Source organism: Telmatherina bonti (assembly GCF_933228915.1).
Source record: "Telmatherina bonti genome assembly, chromosome: 7".
Taxonomy (NCBI): domain Eukaryota; kingdom Metazoa; phylum Chordata; class Actinopteri; order Atheriniformes; family Telmatherinidae; genus Telmatherina; species Telmatherina bonti.
Genome location: NC_136625.1, coordinates 32,518,699 through 32,538,162, shown reverse-complemented (window position 1 = coordinate 32,538,162; position 19,464 = coordinate 32,518,699). Strand labels below are relative to the sequence as shown.

General features: G+C 40.7%; 1 protein-coding gene across 1 annotated transcript in view; it reads left to right on the top strand.

Annotated features, from left to right (window-relative positions):
- Nucleotides 1–8,308: 8,308 nt before the first annotated feature.
- dnm3b (dynamin 3b) overlaps nt 8,309–19,464 on the top strand; it is a gene marked incomplete at both ends in the record, with an annotated part of 40,998 nt that continues 29,842 nt past the window's right edge. Inside the window, 8 exons of the mRNA XM_079244270.1 lie at nt 8,309–8,469; nt 10,081–10,154; nt 10,366–10,515; nt 11,953–12,156; nt 15,211–15,309; nt 15,528–15,688; nt 16,078–16,220; nt 16,409–16,544. Coding sequence (XP_079100396.1) covers nt 8,309–8,469; nt 10,081–10,154; nt 10,366–10,515; nt 11,953–12,156; nt 15,211–15,309; nt 15,528–15,688; nt 16,078–16,220; nt 16,409–16,544 — 1,128 coding nt within the window. The remainder of the gene's footprint in view (nt 8,470–10,080; nt 10,155–10,365; nt 10,516–11,952; nt 12,157–15,210; nt 15,310–15,527; nt 15,689–16,077; nt 16,221–16,408; nt 16,545–19,464) is intronic.

Below are 19,464 nucleotides of genomic sequence, written 5' to 3'. Positions count from 1 at the left end.
TGCAGGTTGATGTCTGAATCCCAGTGATGCTGCTGGGTATTTATACAGGTAAGTGTCAGAGAGTGGGAGGGGAATAAACAGCCAGGGGGTGTGGAGTGTTTGTGTAAAAGGTCCACGTGTTTCTGTTTTTCTGCTGGTAGTTGTGTGAGTTGTGCTGAGAGGGACACACAATGTGAAAAACACACTATTAATGGAAAAAAAACACACACTTTGTTGAATTCCTGTGCTGTGTCTCAGCAGTCGGTATGTCTCTGCAGGTTGTTTTGACTGGACAGCATCTCGTTATGTGTCTAGCGGCTGTCAGCTGCAGCTCTGTTTACTTCCTCAGCAGCCGATAGTTTTCCCATTAAACTGCACGGTTAACCGTAATCCTCCTTTATGACTTTAGTTCTGGGTGAAACTGGAGCTGGAGGGGAATTACTGAGGAAGACGACGTTGAAACATCAAGGCAAACTGGTGCTTCAGGTGACATGAGAACATACTGGTACACTGTGCAGTGTTGCAGCTGGGCAGGATGTCTGGCACAGGAGGAGGTTGGGAATGGTGATGGATTGTAGCTACTCTTTTTTTTAATCCCCTCCAAGCAAAAACAAGAAGTATTTTCATCATTTAAAAAACACTAACAGCAGTGTGAGGTTGAGCTGTGGTCTTCACATGATATGTCTGGGATTTAATTTAATTTAGAGCGAGGAAATAATAAATAAATCAGCATTTAATCTCTGAGGGAGAAAAAGTCTCAAGTTTCCATGATCATCCTAACTCCTCCTTTGCCTTTTTTTTGTTTGTTTTTTCACACTTTCCACAACTGGTTTCATATCATGAAAAATAAATAGTATAGAACCTGTTCATTCCCACGCAGAGCATAAAGTGAACATCTTTGTTTGGTTCCACATCTGTCCACTGCCTAGTCAACCTGGGCATGGAAAGTCACAAGAATTTCGTAATGTTCTTTTACCACAGAGGTGTTTTTCTTATGTAACTTAGCATCTCAGGAAACTTGTAAAAAGCAGTCAGCTCCTGTGTTGGAGAAGAGAGGAGTACATGGAGCACATAGCTTCTTCCATGTATGCTGAAGTAGCTTCACTAGGAGCAAGGGAACAAAAGTTTCTCTCCTGAATTGCTATTAAAATGCATATCTTGAACTGAAAAAAGGAACATATAGGTTTAAACCTTTTATGGCATTCCCAAAAACATCAATTTTCCTTTTCAACACCACCTATTTAATTGGAGATTATTTAATTTGTAATAACTGTCCACCTCTCACTTGGCATAAGGGGGTGTTACAATAGTCCTTAGAGCTGTGTTTCTAAATAGTTTTGCATAATCTGAAAAAAAAAAAAAAAACTTGCTTTGTGCTTGTTTGACTTTGCTTCTGCAGTGACATGACAACAAGGCAGGCAAACCTTTCAAAATTGTTCAATATTTTGGAGAACATCTTGGGGAAAGTTAGAAGAGAAGTTACCCATAGAAGTATAATGCTAAGCTAAGCTAACTGGTTGCTAACTTGTACTACACCCCCAGATGCAAAGTATCATGCTTGTCAATGTGATGGTTGTGGTAGCTGTGCGAATGGTGAAAGTCATAGTTGACATTAATATAATGGTTGTTAATAAGATCATTGTTAATCTTCCCCTTTTTTCTGTTTAATCTGTTCTTTGTTTATTAGCCATGTGCGTAAAATATCACCTTAAAGGTTCACATTTGACACAATAATAATTGCTTTAAAATTGATAGGGTTGTTCTGGATTCTTTTCTACTTTTGCTTTGTATTCCTGTATAAGACACTAATGTCCTCATTCATTCATTCATTCATTTTCTGAACCGCTTAATCCAATTCAGGGTCGCGGGGAAGCTGAAGCCTATCCCAGCTGGCTTTGGGCGACAGGCAAGGAACACCCTGGACAGCTCGCCAGTCCATCGCAGGGCCACTAATGTCCTGTTTTGTGTCATTATGTGTTAGAAATGTCAAGTAGCCTGTGCTAAAGTAAGATAACTAGTTGCTACCAGCATATGGAATTCATCAACAGATGTATGTGTTTTGTTAGCAACCAGTTAGCATAGTTTAACATGTAAACACCAAACAAATCCCCATGTTTTTTTTTTTAACATAAAATGATTACAAAATTTGAAAAAGGCTAACTTAAATGTTCATTTACCAAATATTCATTCATTCATTCATTTTCCGAACCGCTTATTCCAATTCAGGGTCGTGGGGAAGCTGGAGCCTATCCCAGCTGGCTTTGGGCAACAGGCAGGGTACACCCTGGACAGCTCGCCAGTCCATCGCAGGGCCACACACAGAGAGAGATGAACAACCACACTCATGCTCACACTCACTCCTAGGGGCAATTTAGAGTGACCAATTAACCTAACATGCATGTCTTTGGATGGTGGGAGGAAGCTGGAGTACCCAGAGAGAACCCACGCATACACGGGGAGAACATGCAAACTCCACACAGAAAGGCCACTGACCAAACCAGCCAAGGATTGAACCAGCGACCTTCTTGCTGTGAGGCCACAGTGCTAACCACTGCCCCACTGTGCAGCCCATTTACCAAACATTTAAATGTTAATTATATTTTTTCTTTTAAATCATCCCCTTAAGAGCTCCTGATCGCCAGCTAGCTTAAAGATGTGATATATGGCTAAAAAGTTAGCTGTGAGCCTTTTCAGCAGGACTTCTCTGTCTCACACAGACACACGTGGTGCGTCTATGTGACTCTCCTTGTTGTTTCAGTTTTGTTTTTTATACTTTGGACAGTGAAAGATGCTTCCTAGCATAAATAAGTTAAAATAGGACTGACATTTTTTGCAACTACGTATGCAGCTAGCAACTAAATTCTGACATTAATACAACTTTAGCTAAAAACACGTTTTGCTTAATCTTTCAAAAAAACGTGTGACTTCCTAAATGACAAATGAATCATAATACAGAAATACATTTTTTAAAACTAGCTAATATAGTTTTATGTTACAATGCAATGACTTGTGAGGAAAACCTATATTATTATATATATCACATATTACTTTGACTGCTCAGGAGGATAATCTTATTGGATCTAATACTTTCTCCAGAAGCAAGCCCAGTCCACAACAATACCGTCATCTTACAAAGGGTCCAAATAAAGTATCATTAATGTCCTGGTGCCAACTCCTCTCAGATCTTCTTATCCATGAAGTGACTGGTTGCTATTAGGCAGGAGGTGGTATTTTAGTGCAGATTACTGTACTTGGATACTCAGATGGAGAAAGAATGGGGGTGTGGGGGTAGCAGAATAGGCATCTGGGTTATTTTGGCAGTATTTTTAAAGATCCTTTTAAAGTACAATCCCAGAATCCTTGGCTGCACATTATTGCCAGGATTAATTCAGAGGGAACATTTTACTGCCACATTTGTTTGACTCTGAATTACATAACATCAAGCAAGAGGAAAAAAGAGAGAGGGGGGCTGTCGTCGTCATCTGTGCCACAGAATTGAAACAAAACAGATGACAGAAACAGTGTGAGTGCAGAAAAGAACAGACTTCAAATCTGAATGGTTTATTGATTTGCAATAGAACTGTGGAAGTGTAAAGAAATGAAGATAAGCGACTCTCACACAGTCATTAAAATGGTGACAGCATCGTTTTACAGTGAACAACAGCTCTCAGTGACACCCACAAATGAGAATCACTCACCCGCCACACATGCATTTAGAGGCGCAAAGCATTGCGTAACATGCCTTTCTGTGGGAGCCTGTCTGACGTGTTGATGTAAAATGTAAAGCAGACATGAGGCAGAGCTGAGTGTTAGGAGCCTCAGGAACTTTACGCAAAACCTCCCACCCTTGCAGAGGTCACAAGCCTCCAACACAGGAGTCATTTTAACAACACGCCTCAGCGCTGTGACTGAAGCTGCTGTAATGACTTTAAAATGTCTGTGCTCAAGTTTATGGAACAGAGAAAGAGACTTAAAATTCAGAAGCAAGCGAGTAACTAAGAACTGATGGAAAATGATAATAGAAAAGATAACTTTGAGGTGCCTATGAGAAGGTATTGAAAATGTTTTTGTGGTTTTTAAGGTAAGGTTATAATCACAGCAAATTACACGCCTACTCTCAAAACGAAACCACAGCAGCATATGTTTGATTGTACGGGTGCTACGGCAGAGGTAAGTATTACTGATAAGAAGTGGTGAAAACACCATTTGTCAAGCAAAGAGATCAAATCCTGCCAGTCTAACACAGAAGTTGGTTAGCGAGCAAGGCATCCTCTACCTCACAGTCAGCAATGTTGTTCATTTAAGTTCATAAAGATGAACTTTTTTACTATTCACCATCATCAATCAGAAGATTTGAAACTGTCCCAGCGAATTAGGACTAACGTGGATTCATATGGTTTTTCTTGGCTAGCAATGTAGAGGAAAAGATGTCGAACATTAAGTTAGGTAATAACTTGTCTGATTACAGTCCCCATCAACGAGGAATGCCCATTTAGAGGTTCCAACATTTAAAATATGACAATCACAACAGTTTTCCATCACAGAAACCACACATTTTAGTTCTGTCTTGTCCTAAATATTTGCTGCCCCTCCCTAACATCCATGTCTCTGTGGCATTACATCATCTAAATACAGAGCAGGAATATAATCCAATACCAGGGCATTGTAATTCTAACTCTCGCACATTCAGGTATGTTGCTTTAAAATACAGGTTTAAGGGATTCCAGTGCTACTAATGTATACATTCAATGGCAACTGTCATTCCAATGTGTGTGTGCTGTGCAGCATGTGGCTAGTTAAAGGTGTATGTTATGTAATGGGGCCACTGTTTCCTCCCACAACAGGCTTGCTCCAAAGCTTTGCAGGCAAGGCTAAGATTTAACAACACTGACATCAAACTTACTTGAAAGTACTGGTGGAGAAAGGCCCTGCAGCTGTACTGAGACCAGCGTAAGCGTATTCAGGGAGTCAGTAATAAAGAGAAGAAAATGCAAGTCTGTTTGGAAGTTTTCTGTTTTTTCTCATTTGACTAACTTGTGTTTTTATGTTTGATAATGTTCAGGGTGTTTATGCTGACATGTAAAGAAATTGCTGCACAAAACAAACTTAAATATTTCAGATAACATGACTGGTGTGTTGGCCCTGCGATGGATTGGCGAGCTGTCCAGGGTGTACCCTGCCTTTCGCCCAAACACTGCTGGGATAGGCTCCAGCTTCCCCGCGACCCTTCATTGGACAAAGCGGTTAGGATAATGAATAAATAAATGACTGGTGTTCTTTAACTTCTAAATTTCTGGGGGAAAAAATCTCTTGAGCAGCTTTGAATGGATAAATATGAGTCTTGGATTGCTCCATTTTAATTCAGAATTATCTGGATATGATTTATATGGTGCCCTTGCTTAAGATGGATGAACCGAAGTTAAGGTAGCTGCAAGTTTCTGCTCTAAATACAGGTTCATTTACATTTTAAAGCCCTAAATTTTGACCCGGACATCATCTCTGCTATCTTCAAATTATACTTTAAATAACAGCATTTCTTAATGTATATTTCATTCCTTAATTTATTTGTGTGTGGATATGTGGTCATGAAGGGATGGACATGGTCAGCAAGTGCACTCAAACTGTAGCGGTTAAACCATACCATGTTGGTACTAAGGGGCCCAAAGTGTGCAGAATGTACCCCACATTGTTGATCCAAGGCAAAGTGGATCACATTTCTATGATGTTTCTGCGCATTTCGGATAATCTGAACATTGCAGCTGAAATGAGGACTCATCAGATCAGACCTTCTTCTATTGCCCAGTTTTGGTGAATCTGTGTGAATTGTAGCCTCCGTTTCTCAGCTGACAGGAGTGTCACCCGGTGTAGTCTTGTGTTTCTGTAGCTCATCTGCTTCAAGGTACTATTCTACAAGCCATGGTTGGCAGGTTTTATTTGACCTCTTGTTGTCTGTCACTCATCTGAAACCAGTCTGTCCATTCTCCTCTGACCTCTGACCTCTGACGTCAACAAGACATTTTAGTCCAGACAACTGTTCCTCGCTGGATGTTTTTACAAACAATCCTCTGTAAACTCTGGTGGTGGTTGTGACTGAAAACCCCTTTTCTCAATGCCACAACCACGCCATATTCCACTCAGTTAACCCTTTCATGCATCGTGGTCAATACAATGCACACCTATTTAAAAGCTGTTTAATAACTAATTATTTCATGTATATATATATGTATATATATAGAGAGAGAACAGATAAAATAAACTAAATAAAAAGTAAAATATGAGTTAAAAAAACAAACACCACAAGTCTGTAGAGGTACAATATTGCGAATGGAAACAAATACGGAGCAGTTAAGTCCCTTTTCTTCTCTATTTTGATGCTTGGCTTGGACTCCAGCAGGTTGTCTTGACCATGATGACCAAATGCCCTGAGCTGCTGCCATGTGATTGTATGGATAGTTATAAGCAGTTAAACAGGTAGACTTCAAGTGAATTTGCTGTCCTCATCTATGGACAGCTGCAGTGGGAGGTCGTTACTGCCATCTAGTGCTCACTTCTGCATTCTGCCAGGACTGAAGGCCTGACTGTGATGACAAGGGCAAATGCGACTAACTCCATTACATTTTATGACTATGTACAAGTGGATGAAGGCCAACGCAGCTTTGGCTGCTATGTCATCTATAAATATATCAGGTTTCTCTCAACGTCTCACCCAAAGGCCTTTAACAGCCTCCTCAAAGATCAGTAAGGATCTCAGATGTCATCCACCAGCAGGAAGGCACTTCTCCAGCAGGCGCAGATGTTGGCCTGTGAGAGGTTAAGACGGAATGGCAGCGTCCTTTCCGCATGACCGCTTCTAACACCAGTCTCAGCCTGGAGCAATCCTTACTTTCATCTCTTTTTTTTTCATATTCATTTTATATCCTTTTGTGTGTAAGCGTTAGTGTGGACTGCAGCCTATAAACCTTGCAGGATTTGTATATCACTTGCGGACCTTACATTGTCATTACCAACAAGGATGCTGCGCGTCACATTGATGTTTAAATTGGCACAAAGCGACATAAAATGACTTCCACAGCGAGTGTCTTGTGTGAAATGGTAGCCCGTGAAATTTATGACGGCTTGTTTCTGCTCCTACTGCGGGGATGTGAAGGGGCGCATCCTCCTCTTCTGTTGCAGCGATGCGCAGCCGTGCCGCATGACTCACAGCGGCAGAAATGGCACGGATGTAAACAGGAGGCGGGTTAACGCGCACCTAACCTGTACCTGCTCAGCCAATGAAAAGGCGCGATTCTCCGCTGAACCAGATCCCGGCGTTCTCATTGGTCTTCCGACGCGTCGATGCGGCGTACGGCAACAGCTTCGCAATTACATCCGCGGAAAAGAGGAGCGGGGAGGGGGAGAAAGATAGAGTGATATATATATATATATATAGAGAGAGAGAGAGGAAGAAAAAAAAAAGATTAATCTGTCAAAGGCAAATTTGTGTTTGAGGTTGAGCGCGCGCTGACGTCCAGCTGACCGAAAAGAGGCTCGCAGGCGGAGCGCAAATTAATGCACAGGAATTTCAGATCGAGCCGATGCGCCGCCGTGGCAGGTGGTGGCTTGTATAATCTTCCACGGTCTCGCCACTTGTCTTTGCTGCCTGATCTGCGCGACGTTTCAGCACTGGACAGCGACCGGGACCTTCTGGACACGGAGAATATCGAGGGAATCCTGAGGCGGGGTAAGCTCCCCTGCAACATAAATACAACAAGGTGTCATTTATCTAATGAGATATGTTCATTTATTGCTTTTTTTTTTTTTTTTTTTTAATTGAATGCCACAGTGTTGTGTGTGCGCGGCGGTTGGTGCTTTGTTGTGCATATATTAAGCAGGATTCGTGTTTGATTCGCAAAGCCCGGAGCGCACGGCTTTGCGCACCGTGGAGCCTTGTAGAGCTGCTCTCACCTAATGTCCTTGAATGTAACAGGCTCCGTGCGGCTCGTTGTGTGTGTGTGTTTATGTGTGTGTTTGTGTCAGAGGAAGAGATAGAACGGCGGTGGTTGTAGGCAACTGCGCAATTGTTTGTCCCTGTTCATATATTTCTCTTTCTGCTCCTCGTCTTTGGTTTCCTCTCTTGGTTTCTGACTCCCCCCTCCCTTCTTCTTCTCTGTCTACACAGTCGGTGCGACCCTCGCTTGGCTCGGGGCAACGCGCGGCTAGATGACTTCACTACATCAACAAGCACCACGGTAGTCCTGGACTAATATAGCAGCGCAATACCCCCCTTCCTCCTCCTCCTCCTCCCTACTCTGTCCATTCGCTGATCCCGAGTCCTCCGTCTAAAGGCACCATGGGAAATCGTGGCATGGAGGAGCTGATCCCGCTGGTCAACAGGCTGCAGGATGCCTTCAGCTCCATTGGCCAGGCCTGCAACCTGGACCTGCCGCAGATCGCGGTGGTTGGCGGTCAGAGCGCAGGCAAAAGCTCCGTACTGGAGAACTTTGTTGGCAGGTAAAAATTGACCACCGGAAATAGGATAATCCCTTGTTCTTTTTAACCTTGAGGATGACATAAGAGGCCTATGGAGCCAATCTGTCTGCAGAGTTCAAAGCATCTTCTCCTGCTTTTGAATCTCATCGAAAAGACCTCTTTGAAAAGCATCATCTGACGCTCCATGTTCTGTCCTCCATTTTTTTTTTTTTTTTTTTTTTTTTTTACTGACACACAGCTCTGTGTCCTGGCTACTTGGAAAGCAGAGGAGCTTTATTTGGGTTACAGCAGCACCTTTGGGGATTTTGGCCTAATCAGCACAACCAAGGTGCTAGAAATATCCATTGCTTCTCTGGTAACCCAAAGAATGATGGGTCTTATACTCCGAGTTTAACATGGGCAGCAGAACACATGAATATGTGCAATCTTTTGAAATCATCACACCCCCTAAAAGCACATATATTAATCATGTTATAAAGTTTGGTCTGTCAAAACTAACCTTATTTGAAAACTCGATCGTTCTTTGTCTACAATGTTGAAGCCACTCATCTAAAAAAAACACCAAAAATCTAAAAGACATTTATTTCCACTTCCCATTGATAGCAACTGTTCCTGAGAGTGGTGTATTTCACTGACTTCCAATTATAGCACTCTTGTGTTTTCAAGAGAAAAAAGCTTATTTGATTGCATAATTTGCTTAGAATTAAATCTCTAAAGTGATGCCTGATTAATATGTGGCTAGAATAATGTATCATTATACTGTCCAGCATGAGAAACAAGCTAAATCCAGAATTCCTCTTTGTTGAAGATAAAAAAAAGTAATATAAATGAGTTTTAGATTAAAACATGTAACAAGGAAAATGAAAGATAACTCATTTACTTTCAGCCCATCAGTTTTTTAGCTTGCAGAAGAACTGGAGTAATTTTTTTTTTACATCAGTTTGACAAATGAACATGTTTTCTGGCAGGTTATCTTTAGAACAGCCAAACATTTAATTCCACACATTTGCACATGCCCATGTAGATGCATTGATTCAGTCCTGTTTCGGCCCTCATTGAAAGTCGTGATGCTGAGTAATGGTCCATCTGTCCATCAATGGCTTCACACAGCGCTGAATGGACAAGTAGGCTTCTGCATTTCTCAAAGCTCATCTCACTCGAGGCCCTTCTGAGGGTCAATGTCAATAATGTTACATGGACCAGGCCTTTTACATAATAGTTAAACATGTATAGCTTGCATCCAGGCCTGTGTTTGTGTCCACACTAGTATATTAATGTACACTAGAAGTGTGTGCACCTCTTCAGAAAAAAGACAGTCATTGTTTTTGAATGAGGATGCTCCTTTCACCAATGTGTTCGTTTCACCTGTTGTTTACTAGGTCAGATTGTTCTGTACAGTTTGAGCATTGGATGCAGCAACAGCAGCTGAAAGCTAATGTTGCCATGTTAAAATGGCCTGAATTGACATTGGAAGCTAAGAGTCAACTGGTATGTCATCATAAATGGTTTACTATAGGAAATAACCCCCAAGATGAGACAAATAGCTAGTTATGGTATATGTATTTACGCTACTAAATGTTCAAATTTCCTGTGGTTGAATTTTAAGATTTAGGATTGGCTCTTTTTTCTCAGGGATTTTCTGCCCCGTGGATCTGGCATTGTCACCCGCAGGCCCCTAGTTCTGCAGCTTATCAGTTCAAATGCTGGTGGGTTTACACACATTTACACACCCACACATAGCAGCATGCAGATTTGCACACAGTCACACTTACACTCGAATGCATTCTCCTCCTACTTCCTTTTCTTTAAAAAATGGTGCTGTTTTTATTCGCAGTCTTTTATTCCCTTTTGCACTGACATTATTTTCCTCTCAGCACAGCCATTACTGATCACAGTTATATATTCTCATCCTGGCAGAATGGGCTGAATTCCTACACTGCAAAGGGAAAAAGTTCACAGACTTTGATGAGGTTCGCCAGGAGATTGAGGCAGAGACAGATCGTGTCACTGGAGCCAACAAAGGCATATCTCCCGTCCCCATCAACCTACGGGTTTACTCTCCTCACGGTACAGATGGAATTGCTCACTTCCTCTCTTCACTGTCTAGTACACATAACACCTCTGAATTACAGTAGCCTTTAACAAAGCAAGTTTTCAATAACAGATGGCAGATAATGAGTCTTTTGAAACAAACATGGTTTTGTGAAATTGCATGGAAGAAATAGTAGCTAAAGAGACTTTTGATAAATATTACATATTTAATTATAATTTGCTTGACCTTAAAATGCTGACGTGTAAATGACTATGAGAAGCCTAGGCCTACATAAAAAAAACTGTCAGTTAATCTCTTATTTCTGATCCCAAGTAGTGATATCTAAAGATCCAGATAAAAATAAGGTTCATCTAGAATATGCAATGATGTTGTGCAGATAGTATGCAGCATTACAGATAAGTCCTGCAAAATATCAGTAATATGACTGCACCAAGTGTTAGCAAGTTCAAACATATCTTTAATAAATCTTCCTGAGTAAAGATTTATTCATCAGACAATATATATCACAAAGCAAACAATAACATCAGTGTTTGTTATGGTTTGCTATTTACGCCAGGTTAACTTGGTGTAAACTAGCCAACAGCTATCTTACATCACACGTCAGTTAGGTTTGTTAGCTATCTAAATCTAGCTAACTGTATTGGCAATTACTCCGTTAGCTATGAGGCACCACTAGCTAACTTGCATTGTCTGTTAGCAATAGCAATTCTAGCTAACTGTTGTCAGTTAGCTCTATTAGCAATAGCAATTCTAGCTAACTGTTGTCAGTTAGCTCTGTTAGCAATACCAATGCTAGCCAACTGTTGTCAGTTAGCTCTGTTAGCTATAGCCATTTTGGCTAACTATTGTCAGTTAGCTATCTGAGAGCATTAACTAAGTTGTGTTGCCACTTAGCTATCTTAACTTTTTAACAACACATGCATGCTAAAAATTGTTAGCTGATTGTGTTTAGCTATAGATTAAGTTTTGTGTGTATCTAGCTGTGTAGATGTGTTTATTCTTTCAGTTGATGAACATATTGCTGTATGATGATAAATCAGTACAAATCTTGATATATCTGATAAAAAAAAAAATAGCAATAATGTCACCAGTAATGATTTCATAGTAGTGGATCAAATATGTAGTGCAATAGCTGACCTTGCTGCAACCTGTAAAATCTATTAGATTTACATATTTGCATGAAACTAGGCTCCTTCATTTTGAAACACACTCATTTTGAATTCTGAAATGAAAAGATAAATGGGTTTGAGCTTTTTTTTTTTACAGACACAAGTACGTTGCAAGTAAAAATATTTTTATTTTCATTGACCAGCTGCAATGTATTTAGGAATCCTGAAACAAAATTGGAATTTAATGCCAGCAACACACTTAAAACATAGTGAGGGAGAAGTATGTTTGTTATGTAATGTGAAGTATGACAACTCATATATTACATATCTCTCATTATGTAGTGCTGAATCTGACTCTCATCGACCTGCCCGGGATCACTAAGGTGCCAGTTGGAGACCAGCCTGCAGACATTGAGCAACAGATCAGGGACATGATCATGCAGTTCATCACCAGAGAGAGCTGCTTGATCTTGGCCGTCACTCCAGCCAACACTGACCTGGCTAACTCTGATGCCCTGAAACTTTCAAAGGATGTGGACCCCCAGGGTAAGGCAAGGGTGTGGTGGTAAGAAAGGGATAGTGGGAGTGTTGAAGGAGGCTGTACCAAGTATGTATAAAACAGAGTTAGAACAGGAAGGAGGTCAAATCTGTAAACATGAGATTTTGTGGTTGGTGGTGAATACCTCAACAAAGCGGTGAGTCTGTTCAGCTGTAGGAATGTTGCTGAGAGTCTGACTTTGTGTTTTGACCTCCATAAATGTGGAAGCAGAATTTTCCTGCAGGCATCGATCAAGTGACTCTTTATTATTAGAAACAAGGGGCAGGGAGAAGGGAGCAACAGAAAGGAGAGGAAGGGGAAGAAGAATCTTAAGATGAGGAAAATCAACAAACAAAAAGGTGGTATTGCTAATATAAATGGATGGGATGATTACACACAAAGGAGGGACGGTTAGAAATGCAAATGAGTTTTAAAACAACATTTTTTCTTCATTTTTCATTGATCGTTTGAGACCTAATGAAAAATCAAAAGGTATTCTTTGGTCAAAATGCTAAACGGATAAAGCACTGCTGCTCTCATATCAACTGTGTCTAAACATCCCCGGTCAGCTTTAGCTTTAACACAAAATGTCTTCTCTGAGACTGTTTTGTGCTGCCAAGCAATTGATAATTTGGGCGCAGTTAGAGTCAATACATGTCAAAGCATTTTATAACGAATGACAGAGCATACAGAACATAGCCTTGGAGTTCTTTCAATTTTATGGTTAATTTCACCTCTGAAAAGGAAAAATGTTTTATTTTGTCATTAACTTGCATGCTGACATGCCATCTTTTCTTGCTAAAGAATCACATAGCTGAATTCATCCTCAAATATCCACATCTACATTTCAGATTTGGACCATTGGCACTGATCCATATTTTAGGTGCAGCCTCATCAACGTTCACACACCTTTAAAGCCAGAGTCCAGCCACCATGCTTTTATGTTCTTAGAGGCTGGATGTAACGAAGGTGCTCATCTGTGTGATAAGACAGGACTTGTTTTACCTCTGCTCAATGGCAGTTCAGTCAGTCCAGACCTTGGCAATCCAAGCAAAGTAACAGGGCTTTTGAGCAAGTGGTTTCTTAACATGTTCAAATATATACAGGAAAAACTCAAGACATTTTCATGCCTCTTCAAAAGAAAAGAGGAAGAATTCAGCTGGCAGAGATGGAGACGACTTTGTGAAAGAGAAGAGATTAATTAATACAGCATGGGAACGAGAGCTAGCTGGCCATCGTTTTCTAATGACTGATCCCCTCTGAGTCTAATTTGTCTCAATCGTTTTAATTTTTGTAGATTTCCATTTTTAACTCTCCCCACAAAAAAAAAAAAAACAAAACAAACAAAAAAACCTCATATTCATTAGCGATTATATTGATACCAAAAGGAATCACAGGCAGGTTCAACCTGATAATGAACACAGATCCTTACTTTTCAATGGGGCTACTTGGGCATTGCCACAAAGAATTCAAACTATATTCCCCCCCCCCCGCCCTCACATGTACCAGGTATTTTCCCTCTGGTTACCATTTGTGATCAAGTTTGGATTCCAGCACTATTCATGGCTCAGACTAACCCATTAGAGCATGCGAGGATGACTCCTAACCAACTCCAGTTCGAGGGCCAGTGTCCTGCAGGTATTGAATGTTTTCCTGCAGCAACACACCTAATCCAAAGGAATGGGTCCTTAACAGATGTGCAGAACTTGACAAACTGGTCGAGATCCATTTTGTTTGAATCAGGTGTGTTGTGGCAGGGAAACATACAATACCAGCAGGACACCAGCCCTTGAGGATCTGAGTTGGTGATCCCTGCTTTAGAGCAGGGGTGTCAAACTCCAGTCTGTGAAGGCTGCTAATCCTGCACATTTTAGTTCCCCCCCTCCCTTCAACACACCTGAAGCAAATCAGATGGATCCAACAACTTCAAGTCAGTTTATCAATTACTTTCGGGTGTGTTGGAGTGTCATGGTGGCCGGGACATCTTAGAAAAATAAAAGAAAAGACAGGTAAAAATGTTCTCCCAGCCACCTTGGTCCTTTTAAAAATCAGGGGGAGTAGAGTCAACCACACTAAACCTTAATAGTAAAAAAAAAAACAAAACAGTTTATTAAAAACCAAAGAGATTAAAATATTAAAACCCCATCCTCCAACCCAGTCCTCTAAAATGTCCGCTGTGCAGCTTGGGGTGGTCCTCCTCTCTGCAGCGACGGATCCACTCATGCAGCCTTCTGTTCTGGTGCACCACATCCCAGGACCTGCAGAGGGTACACATACAGCAGTCCACAATCCTAAGAGGGGATCCCTCCTGACTGGCCCTGCAGCCAGCCTCTCCCTCTGGAACCTAAACTCAGCCATTGTACTCACACTTGGTCCTGGGCCAGGAATATCCGAAGGCCCAGGACTGAGTAGCTGCGCCATAGGGTCCAGACTGGCTGCTGCACTTCAGGCTCCTGCCTTACCACCGCCAAGCCGTGGTGGGACCCATTGTCACTGGCCCCTCAGCGGTCCCTTCCTCGTCATCGTCACCATCATAGTCGTCATTGTCACCATCATAGTCGTCATTGTCACCATCATAGTCGTCGTTGTCACCATCATAGTCGTCGTTGTCTCCTTCCTTCCTTCCTTGTCCTGCTCTCTCCCTCACACACCAGTTGCTCCACTTTAAATAGTCTGCTGCGCCTCACAGGAGTTCTTATTTAACAATTAGGGTTGGGCTTGTTGGGTCTCCAGGGGGGGTTGTTAGTAGCACAGCAAAAAGTTAAAAACACATGCAATAAAACAATTCCATTTAAAAACCATACATTTGACCCCGTCACAGGAGCAGGGAAACAACAAGATAGTGGACCCTGAGGACAGAGTTTAATACCCCTTCTTAAAATAATAAACAACAAATACAGATTAACATGATAGTACGCATTAAATGTGGTAAAGTCTTTGAGTACTGGATAATTTCCTGCTCTAATGATTTACATGGTACTGGGATGTTTTACTGGTTATATGCAGTTATAGTCTGAATATCTGCATCCTTTATCATTGGGACTTTTTCATGCCTTGTCAAGGTCTTAGGACTATTGGAGTGATCACCAAACTGGATTTGATGGATGAGGGCACAGATGCCCGAGATGTGCTGGAGAACAAACTGCTTCCACTTCGAAGAGGTGTGTATTTGTGTGTATATTTGATGGTGAAAATCATCTGCCAGGCTTTGATTTGTTCTTGTAGTTCCGCTTTCTCCATTAGCCTTTCACTGTGTTTTTATCCACAATAATAACAACTCTGCTCTAATTGTTCAGCTTTCCTACCTTTCCCTTTCTACAGTTTCTATTAAATCACGTGTCTGTTTTGCACAATCATGCCCTTGTCTGTTTGTTCCCAGGGTACATTGGCGTGGTGAATCGCAGTCAGAAGGACATTGATGGCAAGAAAGACATCAAGGCAGCTTTAGAGGCTGAGAGGAAGTTCTTTTTGTCCCACCCAGCATACAGGCACATGGCTGACAAAATGGGCACTCCTCGCCTGCAGAAAGTGCTCAACGAGGTGATGATGGATTTACTCCAGTTGCTTTCCCACAGTGCACTTTACATAATTAATAAGACAGTGACCTACTTTTTTTTTTTTTTTTTTTCATTTTTTTGCTGCTATTGTATGGCACATCAGTGTGGGTGTTGTAAGACTGTAACTGTCAGTAGGTGGAAAGCACACTTGCTCTTTCCAATTCAGCTCCTAATAATTTATAATTCCACTCATTCCAGATTTTCTCTGCATGTTTACTGGATGATTGTTGCATCGCTTTCCAGTACAATGAAATACCCAGGCATTTTTAGCTTAATCTTTGTATCTAAAATGCTCACAATGTAATCCACTTTAATCTAGCAGCCCAGTGTGATTTTAACTTGTATCGTGCTACTGGTTTTGTGTCTCCATAGCAACTAACTAACCACATCCGGGACACCCTGCCAGCTTTTCGCAGCAAGCTGCAGTCCCAGCTGTTGGCTCTGGACAAGGAGGCAGAAGAATACCGGGGATATCGGCCGGATGACCCGTCTCGCAAAACCAAGCAGCTGTTGCAGTCAGTATCCCAGGTTTCCCACAGTAGAAGTGTTTACATTATGTTGACAGAAAATATGTGAGATTCTTCACTCCCGTTTTTATAACCATACATTTGGCTGAGAAGTCATTGCTTAGCTTTTATATATTATTATTATTATTATTATTATTATTTATTTATTTTTTATTATAATTGTTGTTGTGTTTCAGGATGGTGCAACAGTTCTCTGTGGACTTTGAGAAGAGGATTGAGGGCTCAGGGGACCAGGTGGATACAGTGGAGTTGTCTGGTGGAGCAAAAATCAACCGTGTCTTCCATGAGCGTTTCCCCTTCGAGCTGGTTAAGGTGATTTGATATTCATTAAAAGAGAGAAAAAATAGAGAGAAATAAACAGCTAAATCCAGATATCACCAACCATTCATTCTTTTACCTGCTCAGTCCAGTTCAGGGTCACAGGGAAGCTGGAGCCTATCCCAGCAATCATAGGGTGAGAGGCAGGGTACACACTGAACAGGTCACCAGTCCATCAAATTGCCAACACAGAGAGGAAAACAACTATTCACACAAACTTACCCTTTGGGACAAATTAGAATGCTAAATTAACCCAGGGGTCTCCAGCTCTGGTCCTCGTGAGCTACCATCCTGCAGGAGTTAGTGCTTCCCCGCTGCAACACACCTGACACAAATTTATGGCTCATTAAACAGGCAGGTGCAAAAGATGACTACAAGTTGTTGGAGAACCTTTTCAAGTGTGTTGTACAAGAGAAACACTAAAACCTGCAGGATGGCTGCTATCGAGGATCAGAGTGGGAGACCCCTGAATTAGGCTAACATGCATGTCTTTGGACCGTGGGAGGAAGCTAGAGTACCTGGAGAGAACCCACACCCACGCAAACACCCAGGAGAACACGCAAACGCCTCACAGAAAGGCCACTGTCTGAACCTCTCCCCAGATATTTACCTAGACTCCAATACATTTTTTCCCGTACTCTATATATGTACTCTATATCTCTCTCTCTCTCTCTCTCTCTCCCTCTCTCTCTCTCTCTCTCTCTATATATATATATATATATATATATATATATATATATATATATATGCGCCTTTGTCCCGATTCGATTACATTCCGATTTTTTGGGTGCCGATTCGATTTAAATTGCGATTCTCACAATTCTCTGATATTTCTGATTTTTGTAGATTAAAGGGGTGCTATGATGGTATTTGGAGTTTTCTGAGCTTTCTACAGTGTTACAGTGTTGAATCCTCATCAGACATGTGAACGGCACTGTTTTTTATCACCTGAACGCATGTTTGAATTTGAGTTTGAGTTTCAGCACTCTCTCCGTTCGGTTTCCATGGCGACAAAAAATGCGTCGTTTTAGAGAGTTTTTTCTATTTTGAAATCCTTGTGACATCCCGGGGGATAAGGTTCGGTGATTGGTTACCGTCTACTGGTTAACAAGGGCATGTACAAATACATCAGGCAGGTGGAAAACGTTGGATAAAGTTATTTCCAACGATGGCTGGTGAGTTTACCAAAGAGAGACATCCTGCTGCATTCGTTGCTGTGGGTTGCTGTTTTCCACTTCGTTTTCAGGCTCTGATTCAGGTTCCAGCATGTAGGGCTGTATGCTATGTGTTGACATTGTATTTTGTTTTTTTTTATTGAGTTCATATTAGCCTAATCCTTCTGTTTATGAGATGTTACGATGATGGCGAAAGCAGGTGAGGTGCGCGCTCCCGATGTAGTGCAGCGGCGGGAGGCGGGGCTTAATGCAGAAGAGTCTCAATCCACTCGTTTTGCCCGCAGGATGATCTGACAGCCTACGGAGAGGGTTGGTCTGAAATAAATAAAGTGATTTGTGACAATAACTCGATCAATCCCAGCCCTTCTGGTCTCAGAAATAAAAATAAATTAGCTTGAAATGCACATAATAGTTCCACTTTAAAAACAAAAAAAGTGTTTAAAACTTTTTTTTGCTCATCATTTTTCTTTATTTCAGTGAGAAAAAAAACAATGCAGTAGCCAGACCATCATTCTGCTGCTATAATGCCCAAGAAGACCAGTAAAAAGATAAAAAAAAAACAATAAAAATGACAAATTTTATAGTGCATTCATTTTATTTATTTGAAAAAAACAAACAAACAAGATTTTTAAACAAAAAAATAGATTTTAAAACTGTGAAGAAAAAATCCTGATTTCCAATTTTTCGATTCGATTTTCCCACCCCTAATATATATATATGTATATAAATATATAAATATATATATATATATATATATATATATATATATATATATATATATATATATATATATATATATATATATATATATATATATATATATATATATATATATATATATATATATGATGGAAAAAAAAAGAAAATTGAAATGTTTAATGGAAGATATTGAAGCAGACTTTTTCATACTGATGACTCGAAGTCGGTGACACCTTTTTAAAAAAGAGAATCAAGAGGGACGCAGATTTAAAAACAGCACTCATTACATGTCAATGAAAAATGCAGGAAAAAATGAACAGAATCAAGCTTTCTCGCACTCAAGTGCATTTATTACTTCCTATTTAAAAACCAAGAAAAGAGTTCTCAGCTAAGAGGTGATGGGTTCAATAAGTAGAAAACTATTTCCGCCCACTTGAAAAGGTTTAAAATGGTTCGCTGAACACATAACATGGATACTTGGCAGAATAAGTGACAGATATTACAATTATCCACAGTAACCGACCAAATGAAATAAAATCTTAATTTTTTTTTTAAGCAAAGTGAAAGCAGTTTTTTGCAGTTGTGAACTGTGATCTTGCATTTCATGGCTGCACTTACAGGATGCTTGAGTCTGGCTTAATGAAGGCTACTGATACGGATAAGCCACAGTTAGTGGAAAGATGAATAAAGATTGAAAAGTTGTGCCAAATATTAAGAAATGAAAGATCCAATGGGTGCATTTGCCTTGAGACCTAAAATAATTCAATTTGCTCCCTGACAATCAGAAAAGCGTAACCATACCAAGGCTGACGCCATGAAAAAGTTTTTTTATATTCACCCTTTCCTGAAAACACCTCCATGTGCTCCATTTGTTCTGCTTTTGCCTCGGAATTGTGGATTTACTCCATCTTGTAAAAAGATACTTGCTGGCTTATAAAAGGAAAAAAATAGATCACTCCAATTCAATCATTTTTTAAAAATGATTTCTTATTACCATTGGAGCTTCAAGTGCCTCTTGGAACTACCTCCTGTCTTGCTCT